At 36.2% G+C, this 10,741-nt stretch overlaps 2 protein-coding genes across 6 annotated transcripts; one reads left to right on the top strand and one right to left on the bottom strand.

Moving 5' to 3' along the window:
- Nucleotides 1–1,185: 1,185 nt before the first annotated feature.
- On the bottom strand, nt 1,186–3,068 carry LOC114524743. The gene has a single exon (XM_028545910.1). The coding sequence runs from the start codon at nt 2,941–2,943 to the stop codon at nt 1,339–1,341; it is 1,605 nt and encodes a 534-aa protein (XP_028401711.1). The 5' UTR covers nt 2,944–3,068; the 3' UTR covers nt 1,186–1,338.
- A 1,973-nt stretch (nt 3,069–5,041) lies between these two features.
- On the top strand, nt 5,042–10,468 carry LOC114524744. 5 transcript variants are annotated; one of them, XM_028545912.1, is made up of 3 exons: nt 5,042–5,879; nt 9,071–9,134; nt 10,011–10,115. In XM_028545912.1, the coding sequence occupies exons 1-3, from the start codon at nt 5,437–5,439 to the stop codon at nt 10,020–10,022; spliced, it is 519 nt and encodes a 172-aa protein (XP_028401713.1). In that variant the 5' UTR covers nt 5,042–5,436; the 3' UTR covers nt 10,023–10,115. The 5 variants fall into 5 exon arrangements, 3 of the variants coding, with proteins under 3 accessions (XP_028401713.1, XP_028401714.1, XP_028401712.1); XM_028545913.1 differs by having other exon boundaries at nt 9,071–9,128; XR_003687117.1 differs by lacking the exon at nt 5,042–5,879 and adding an exon at nt 5,886–8,708 and having other exon boundaries at nt 9,071–9,128; nt 10,011–10,045.
- Nucleotides 10,469–10,741: the final 273 nt, after the last annotated feature.

The raw sequence follows: 10,741 nt of genomic DNA on the forward strand, positions 1-10,741 counted from the left end.
TGTTTCCTTTTTTCGAACAAAGAACGAATTGAAATCAGTGTTTCAGTTCATGCTCAATATCATTGTTGAGTCGTTGACTGGGAAATTCGATATTCGTACTGTCTGGAAAAGGGAGAAACCAAATTCCTTTTATGAAATAGTCCGTGTATACTGTGAAATGTTTTTCATTTTACAGTAATACAGTTTTCTGGTGGGTACGAGGCTACGAGCATCAATATCCCCAAATGGGTGCATTACTATCACAACAATTAATATTGAACAGCTTTTTTTTCATAATCGACTAATTATACCTATAGATAAGTTGTCGCCGCTCTGCCGTCACCTCCCACAACCTTAAAAAAATTTAAAAAGTTTCAACAGAGAGATTTCTTCGGGTGAATCATGAATCACGAAGCAATATTTGAATTGAGGATGCCGTGGAAGGGGTTTCCTATAGAACTAAGGTAGAACCCGTTCGAAGAAATATGCCATCTTAAATCGGCAGGGGCGTAGATATGCACCAAATTCACCAGTTGTAATTGAAAATGTTTTTTCAAACTGTTACAGGCAGAACATTTTTAAAACAGGAAAATTAACGGGGGGGTTAAGCCCCCTGCTGCAGTCATTGTGTACGAGCACTTCATATTTCTCGTTTGTCTTGAATAATCCAAGCCCAAAGCTCAAGATTGTGTGAAATATATTATATATTATGCAACTGTACAATTTATACATCGATTAGTACGTCTCTAGATATAAAGGTGGCGAATTTCATATGGTAAAGTAATGAATAAATTAATGGGGGTATGATAATGATAATACACAATAATTTCATATTGGGAAAGGCCTCCTCTATAGTTTCTGCCATTCATAGCGCAGGTTAGTTTACATCAAGCTGACGAATTTAATTAAGGCTTAAATGTCCACCCAACGAGGTTAATGTCTAAAGATAAAAGGAATTAATAGACGACAAGAGCTACGAGATTGTTGTCTAGGCTAGTTGGGGGTAAGCATAAATGTCTAGTGTTGTTGAAAAATGAAAATGGTACGACATGTCCTTCAATTGTGTGCGCTTTCTCGCAGAGTTGCAAAAAAGCTGCGGGTACCACCCGTGAGTAAGGTTTGCTTTGAATGAGGTTTGCCGAGGAAGGTTCAAAGTTGAACACTTTAATTGATCACATGCATGTACTGAAAAACCAAATATTTCTTTATGCTGGTTGCCACTTGACTCAGTGACGTACGTAACGTCATTTTGAGGAAGGTTTTCACTTGAACTCTTTTTGTTTCTCCGCTTTCTCGTTCGATTCATTCAGCATAACAATTATAAATGACAGTTGCCCGGTGAAGGCTTGCCGCATATGATTATCTCAAGGGTGCACCTATGGCGTTGCGGCATACCTCAGAAATTGTGTAGCCTCGACGTTCAATTTCGCTCTGGCGTTGTCTGAAGACACTTACCATCCAGGAATGAAATGTCCCTGACCCTAACGTAATGATATCAATCCCTCGTTTTAAAATATTCATTTCAACTAATGAAACTAATCCTTTGTCTTTTGAGAAAGGTTTGCGTGTTGGTGTGTACGTTACGGCGTTCATACGATGCGCAAGGTGTGTATGTATAGCTGCGATATCCTGCCGTCGCATCAAATGCTCTCCAGTTTCATTTGTGATATAGAACTTTTTTCGTTCAAAGAGATCAGAGCCAAAATCAGTCAAGTCTGTCGCTAAGAATACCGTGTCGACCCCACGTAGCGATCGTAAAATACTAAGTAAATGCACAACATGATCTATACAGGATTGCAACTTTTTGTACAAATTTGCCACGAATAAACTCTCAGTTCGCAAATGAACAGAAATGTACTTTGAAGATAGTTTAGATTGCAGAAACGTGGTGACCTCTTGGTCAATTAGATCACTCGGTGATATACGATGTTTTAATTCGGCTGGATTGAAAAACGGCAACATGACTGGATGAAAATGAATCCTTTGCTTACCAAAACCTCGCCATTCCATAAATATAGTACATTTGTCCTCTTGTAAAATCGTTTCCTTAAACGCCTGTTCTGTTCTCACGACTTCAGGGTTCACACACAATTGCCTGCCGATTTGTATCCCGTTGATTGACTTTGAAACACCTAGGTGTCTTTTCATAAAATCGCACTCGGTCCAACCGCTAGATAAACTATTTTCAACAATTTCACGAAGTTCCCGGTCATTCAGACCAAACCATAACTTTGTGTTACCGCGATGTATGTCATCGTAGAGAAAATGTATCAAAGTTGTCTTTATACCGAATTTCGCGTAATTGCACTTTTGGTTAAAAGTCTTTAGTCGAACAAGTGGCGAATAACCGTTTGCGTGGAGTAAGATGTTTATGCTAGTAACATTAAAGTAAATATCCAACGGATAGGTATGAAACTCTGGCCCTAAGAAAAACCGTGAATTTTTGACGTAAGGCAGTACCACATTCCTTCCCCAACGTTTCGCAACTGCTGCGAGTTGAATTAGGTTTTCTGTCGTCTTGCTTAGCTGTTCAAAGTGACGATAGACTAAGATGTATTTGTCTGAGGAGTCTTCGGTATTTGTAGACGTAGGAATATTTGTCACGTCTGCTTTAACTGTATCTATCTCAACCGATTGTTCGTCGTCTTGTGATGAGCCATTATCGATCAATTTCGTCCTAACAATCGCTTCCTCGCTCAGCTCGTCGGCCGGTTCGACTTGAATCAAGCACTCCATACTAGTTCGTGAAAGAAAATCGAAAAAATTTCGATTTAATATGTAGTACTCCCTTCGCCGTCCCTTGAAGACCACTGACTGTGTTTCAAAAGTTCTTTCGTCGACAGTAGTTTTCATAGACATAGGGTACAAAATAACTACGAGGCTAAGAAGAGCTAGCACAGAAGAGAAGAAGAGCATTGTACGAGTTCGAGGTCTTTGAAAAATCCAACGGCTTCGAATTGCCATGTTTCTTAGGTATGTCTCTCTAAACCTGGTCTAAGGTCGTCTTTTTGTTTACATCAACTGATCCTTGTCCACAATTAACTCCGCTATTGATCAGTTCACCGTAGGATTACTAATATTGAATGACACCTAGTTGAATGAAATATCCTAATTTAAATATAATTGTAAACACTGACAATATTGAATTGAGAACAGGCGACGAAGCATATCGTATAATCAGTGCGGTAGTTGCATGAAAGAACGAACAGCCTCGAGTGATAAAAGAGTTGATTGGTAACACCAGTACACCACTCTTTAAACACCACCCGCCCGCGTCTTTATTAGCGGAATGTATATTGTAAGTTTCGTGCTAATAGGCAAATTACTTGTGTCAAATTATCCGACCAATAAGAGTTTTTGGCGTGAATTGAAGAGATATAGATCTATCTAAATTTTTCGGCCAGATATTATGAAAGAATTCGTAATATCAATCAAGGCAAACTGGATGGCTCAAATTCCATCATACGTAGCTAGATCGTTAACATCGTATATAAGAGCATAGGCCATATAGCAAGTAATGTATGGAGGGAATAGGCGAAACTGCCGTTTAGTGTATCTAACCAGTTAGATAATTGTTAATTGTGTCAGTTACTTTGTCACCTATTTAAGTACGTTGATGTCGAGAAAAATCGATTTCTAGCCTCTCAAGTCAAGACGAGGGGGTGTCATAAAAGTCGCATTTCAGGGTGTCTATTTTTAGTTTCGGGGTTAAACCACTGTGGTTGAACTCAGTACGGGCAGGAGTCGAGTTAAAAATAGAAACAAAACTATCGATTTATTGAACAACTGAGCTAAAATATTTCGATGTAAATAGTTTAATTTTTAAAGATGCAACTTCAGCCATACCCAAGATGTATGTATAGAGTATTTTTAAACTTTGGCTTATCCACCGTGCCTTTCGAACAACCGGCCCCAGAAGTATAAATGTGCTCGACAAATATAAAGAATAGTTCCAGAATCCTTTGTCAGGTAAAAACAGTCTGTATTAACACGAAGAAATTAGAAATTATTTAGCTTTATTAACTTGTATTGTACTTCCTGAAAATTCGGCTCTACTAATCGATTTTATTTCGCAACGACGTGAAGCGGCGACAACTGAAAATCTCCGGCTAAAATACGCTGCTTATGTGATTGGTCTGCAAAAAAATTCATCGCGAAAAAGTAGAATCGCTTTCAGCCTTTCAGCGGCCGGTTGTTGAGCAAACTTCAAACCTAGGTTAGTGCTAACAGCTAGACACAGTAAGTAGTCTGTAGCCCACCTGTAGCCAGTAGCAGCTCCATATTTCATAGGCAATAGGCATAGCCATTGGCCTCGCCATTGCATAGGCATAGGCATAGGCATAGGCATAGGCATAGGGCCGTACCGAGGTTTTTTTGTAAAATATTTTTATTTTAATACTACCATAAAATTATCATATAAGTAATGATATTGCACCCGAGTAGTGATATTGCATAAAATTGCAGATGGCGATAATGTTGTTGAGTAGCGATATATAAGTTCTCTTCTTGGATTCTCAGTTTTGTCACCATTGGCAAAATAAACCCGTACAGACTTGTTCTTTGCCTAGCAAAATGTAATATGTTATTTATGTTATATATTATTACTACGATATAAGCTTTGGTTATCTATATATTAAAATTGAGCACTATTATATACGAGATTATATATAATGTAATATATACTGCGACATCTGGCGACATCATGTCTTAGCTAAACTCGTTTTCCTACTGGTCAGTCTTGTATTTCTGCGATTTTGTCACATTCCTTGTGTCCACGAATATTTCACGTGATCTTACTCGCGACAATTTCCTGTGTCTATCGTAGTGGGGATAAATTTATTCTGAAATTAGGCAAGGTAATTTTAAAATAGAAACAATTTTTACAGAACTTTCATTTTTAATTTTTTTTCTCTACTAATATAGAGAGACATGCAGGTTTAAACAGCAGTCGATAGCGACGATATTATGATTATTAGAATTTAGCCCACTAACCCGGGGTACCTAGGTGGTAGTAAAACTGAGCACTTCCGCCTTGTATTTTCCCCTATAATTTCCACGCGGTTGACTGAAACCAGTTGTCAATAAAAAGCTAAAGTTAAAGTATTATTATTGAATGCTGAAGCTGTTTTTAAAACGAAAGTAATTGTTTTTTACCAGCTGTCTTTTCGTATTTGCAATTTTGTATTGACTGTGCGGAAGAGTTATCTTTTATAGTCAAAGCAAGTATTCCTGCTACGAAGCACGACGAAGTAAAGTACTCAGAAAAAGTGACAAGTTTTGTAATTTCACTGTGAAACCCGTTCACTTGTATGAACACGGTCGAACTCGCTTACACAAGAAGTGAAAAGCTTGAATAAATTTGAAGGCAATCGCATTGTCTTGAACGCTATTGTCGTATTCTAGTTATTGCAACCATATATTGCCTTGAGAGGGTTTTGGAGCTGCCGAAAACTGGATATGGTTTTTAACACGGTCTGTCCGTCTGAAAAGGTTTTAAATAATTTCAAAAATATGTCAACATATCCTCCATGTAAACGCGGAGTTTCGTGTCCAAAATGTGCTCGGAGACGATCGAAAGAAGCCATAGAAAACCCGAAGTGTCGGTCAAGAAGGGGAACGTTACTCGATGCATTTCGTAAAGCAGTAAATGCTTTGGACGAACTGGATTTAGTTCCGCGTGCAAAAAAGGCGCGTGGTTGCAGACATGGCCCAGCTGCACTTACAATTTATGTAAAGCGAAGGACAGAGAAAGTATATAATGCTATCAGACTTAATCAAAAGACAGTGGAAGAACTGAAACGAGCTCTTGGTGATAAATATAGCTTTGCGCCAAGTTGTGTGACTAGTTTCACATTGATGTCTTCGAATTCTGATTGTATTCAGAAACGCAAACGTGAGAGGTGAGCTAAGACTAAGCTAAGCTATAAATTTCTGGTGATAATTTCGAGCTTTTAAACTGCGAAAATAACGCTGGGTTTAGATATACTCACCCAAACTAGTTTTGCGCTGTTGAAACTAGTTCGAGTGAGGTGCTGTGTCATTGACAACTAGACCTGCTTGTATATCACGAGCCTGTCACATATTTTCAAGGGTATATCCCAATTTTGGATTCGACGGTTCGCTATGAAAATGTGTGTTATAACACTCCATTATATACGATTTTAATCATAAAGAATTTGAGCATTTAATATTTAGGATTTTTAAACAGATTTGATGGACAAAGATCTTCTTACACAAGAAGCAAAATATTGGCCCAGCATTTTATATTTACAATATTTGAAAATATGTCGCATTTCCTTCATTCACATGCAGCTGTCACAACTTTTTCTTATAAATTTTCTTATAAATTTTCTATAAACCGACGAATTACCCAAATCTAAAAATATTGGTGAATTCATTTATTCTGGTTCGACACATAGCACAATTTTTTTCATATAAAAGGATTTAAACATCTTGGATCATTGCCATTATTTTTTTACCAGGAAGTACAAACTGGTTTGACTTCATTATGTTTTTATCCTGGTATGTTCACATAGGACAGTTGAATTTGTTACAAGCTCAAATTCGTCAGGTTCATATGTTTACATGGTGAAAACAGTGATTTATTCTTCTCACATAATTCTATGTGTTCACACAAGTGAACCAGATGAATACAACCACAGTCCTGAATTAATCTGGTCCTTGTGAATGAACCATAGTTTATGAACATATATTTCTGTGTTGAATTGTGTGTTTGCAGTTGTTTACCCTGACTTTGAAAACCCTCTAATTTCTGGAATTATAAATTTTCAGAAAGATGAAAACACTTGCAGGGTGTGCCAAATTATAGGCTAATATTTTAAGTTGGGTGTGCACTCGGTACTGGGTTTTTCAAGCACTGCCAAATCTATGCGGTATCTAGGTAGCATTTTACTCTTACCAACAAATGGGTTTCACATTTGGCAAACCAGACAACAACCACACTTGTGTGACAGAGAGATTAGAATCTATCACAAGGGGTAAATCATTGATGATTTAAATCTTGCTGCTTTCAGATATGATGAAAAATGGCAACCATGTTTAATACTGCCAGATTAACAGATTAAGGATTTCTCTAGAGAAGTCCATGATTTTGTTTTTTAAAAGTATTCATCCTTTAACACTTTATCCTTTAATTCAGAGTAGAATATGACATTAGGGTAGATGTTAATAGGCATAAACTCAAACCAAGTAACTAGCAATTGTTTCAAATTGGTTTCACATACACAGCCATGTGCTAAAATATACTAGATTTGAGCACTTTTATATAACACAAGAAACAGTGCAAGAAACAGAGAACATTGCAAGAAATATTTTATTCAACCAAATTAAAAAATTCTGGATGAATGTTAGTCTACAGGCAAAATTATTTCTTGATTAGCTGAAAATGTTATTTTGATTTCTGAAATTTTGCTATCTGATTTGTAACAGTCTCATTACAGAAGGGTCCCATGTACTATTTTTGCTTCCATTATTTCCATATATAAATTAAAAGTTTAATTTATGTCAAGGTTCAATTCATCATAGTGTTCATCATTCATTAGCATCACCTCATGTAATTGGGGACATAAACATTTTAGTTATTCATATACTCCTGCTGTATGTAATATATTATTCATAATGTGGGGGAAGATGTGGCCAACAGTACATCATTATAATATTGATTACCAAAAATTTTTAAGATTTTGCTAGAAATATCTCAGTATACTGCAGTGTGTTCAGTTTTAGATATGATTAGAATACAACTCTTCATACTAAACTATCATATTGTTTTTTATAACATTTTAATATTTGTTTTAATAATATGGCTGCTTACAGCCCGTAATATAAACACTTGAACTGCTGTATTCTTAAAAATCATATACTGTCTTAATATTTAACACCATTTTGGTTTACTATGCTTCAAATATAAGCTAGAGTTGATCCAAAGAAGAAAATTAGGAGCATGAAATTTAAGCAATTATAAATCAAGTAGCCCATCTAATTTCAGGAGCAGAACTGATGTGCGGATGCTGTAACCCTCCCCTTTAATATCTTTTAACGTAACATTTAATATTAAGATGGCAATACTCATCTATGTCCAAACTTAAAAGTTTCTACTGTTCTGCACAATATTGTACAAGAAAATACACGCTTTGGCAGCCTTAAATTAAATGAAAATTTAAGTAGTCTGTAGTCTTTTTAATTAAGCAAATCAGCGTTTTATACTCGTAGTTTCTAAAATATTTTAAAGGCACTCGTCTCCGTTACTTCTTTATGTAACTTCTTAATATAACTGAAATATTGAAGCAATTTTTTAATTTAAGCAAGTGAAACAATATCCTTACTATCCTCTACTTTTGAGAATTTTATGTCTCGGAATTTGCTGACCATTCCATTAAAAGCTTTTACCGAAATTGGCTTAACTTAGGAAAATTACTGTTGCTTTTTAATATATATGTAAAATTTTCGCGCGCTTACGGGAAAATCGCATTCGGAAAGTCAAATGTTGATTGCTTCACAAACTGGAGACTGGAATGGACCTAAATCAGAAAACTGGCCCTCCGCATATTCTTGTCATTGACTCATTGTGACTGATTTGTTTTCAATTTTAGAATGTAATATCGGGTTTTAGTATTATTCTGAAATAGAACCATGTGGCACTTGTGACATGGCTAGCTATTCCCCTCTCAAATGTTGGGGTGATGTATCAAGTGGGGCCATCAAAGAAGGTAGAGTTGATGGTTTCCTGTCCACCTTGAAACAAAAATGAATCCTGACATTAGCCACTGTCGATTTACAAAAAAAAATGAGGTGGAAAATCCATGCTTGTGCACTGTCAGGATATAGCTAGTTGGGTATATCCCTAGCACAAAATTGTAAGGTCGACTAAATTGATATCTAACTTTCATGCCACGTATATAATTGGCATGTCATTCTTGGTTGACGATACATGACTCATTGGGCGTCGGCACATGTTTCGTTTTGATGAGAAACGTTTCCTGAGAATTCGTATTTCGGCAGTAAATGTAGTTTTCTTTATGTACATGTACTAAATTGATATGATTTGCCTTGCATGCCAACTGTTTTTTAGGATAACTAACTCAAGAACAATCAGGTTTATGTACAACCAACGCGATCAGGATCTCAATGTAAAGGTTTTGGTCACCTTATACATGCACGATATGATATTTATTTGTTATGCGTGTAGTTGTACGTCCAAATACTGCATGTGTGTCTGTAATGCAGAATTGTCGCTTTTGATGTTCAGGAGTGGGTGCTTACTAATTCTTTAATCTAATCCTCAAATTTCCACCTGTTCTTGCGCTATTACAACAATTGAGGTATTTTGAGCAATATACAATTCTTGTCTTATTAGCGGTGCTACTTGGCGATATAGGGTTGTGAAAGTGTTCACCCCCAAAATTATTTTGTTGTTTCCGTGCAATAGAATAGGCGATAGTTTTCATCTTGAATGCATTTGTAAATTATCAAAGAATTGGCCAGATACATGATTGTTGTTTTAGCATAAGCAATATCTTTGGAAATCTTGGGTTAGATGACTTGTATATATAGTCCCTGATTCGCAGAGCTTGATTGTGTTATGTCCATAAGACTTATGGGCACAAAAATTTCCATTGGAATAAACTTTGGAAAATTACGCTTTTGGAGTAATTTTTTCTTCTCACATAGTTTTAATCAAATAATCAATTACCCAGTCATTGAAACGAAGATGGTGCAAAGAAAGTGACGTAAAATTCGACTTCGTTTGTACTGCATTAGTACTTGCGATAAAGTGCACGGTTTAAGAGAAAGCTTGAATTCGTTTATTAATATTATCTAGGTCAAAAAAGTATATAATCTTTATGTATCGCATAATTATCCATTTTTCTCTACTGCCTAGTTTTAAGTTGACTTTCTTTGGGATTTTTCTTTGATGTGATTGGGTTGTTGATGTTCCTGCGGTGTGTTGTGCAATCTATAGAGAAAAATGTGATATATTCTACATCTAAAATGGAAGTTGTATCTTTCAGGCGATTGAATGAAGTTACTGAGGAAATGGTTCAGAATTTTGAAGACGAAGATGACTTTCTCCTCGATCTGACGTATAATATTGAGACTGGAGTGTGCGATATTAAGTTGACTAAAGGGGCGACGGTTCCTGAAATGGTTACTAGTAAAAAAGAAGGAGATTCTGAACGAAAAAGGACGCCCAGTAATCCGCCAACTCCCTAATCCTAGGTTGTTGTTTATTGGTTACCTGGCCTTAGTGTGCGGTAAAATAGAGTAAATATGTACATATGCTATGACAGTCTGTTGTTGGTCATGAAGAATCTTATCTTTCTTTATTGGAGTAATGAAAAGAGTTATGAAACGTTAACGTCCGTTAACAGCTCAATTCACGCCTGATCTACCAGGGTTGGTAAGTTACTGAATAAATAAGCCAAACATTGTTATTGGCGGCCCTTTGATTCCTTTGTTTTAAACAAAGAAAACAAATGTTATGTTAATATATTTGGCTTATTTATTCATAAAATCTACCAACCCTGTGATCTACCTGTAAATTAACTACAGGGTGTCCCAAAAAAAACGAAAACTATTGAAATCACCCATAACAATGCGATTGTTAGAGTTTGAATGCCTAAGCACTCTGTTGGGACCCACAGGTGTATAAATGTTTACCATATACTCATTTTTACGCATGCATATGATGCAGTAAAATTTGCTTGTTCGCAAAAATGATATTTATTAACAATATTTACAA

Source organism: Dendronephthya gigantea, unplaced genomic scaffold (assembly GCF_004324835.1).
Source record: "Dendronephthya gigantea isolate DGI-Jeju-01 unplaced genomic scaffold, DenGig_1.0 000032F, whole genome shotgun sequence".
Classification (NCBI taxonomy): domain Eukaryota; kingdom Metazoa; phylum Cnidaria; class Anthozoa; order Malacalcyonacea; family Nephtheidae; genus Dendronephthya; species Dendronephthya gigantea.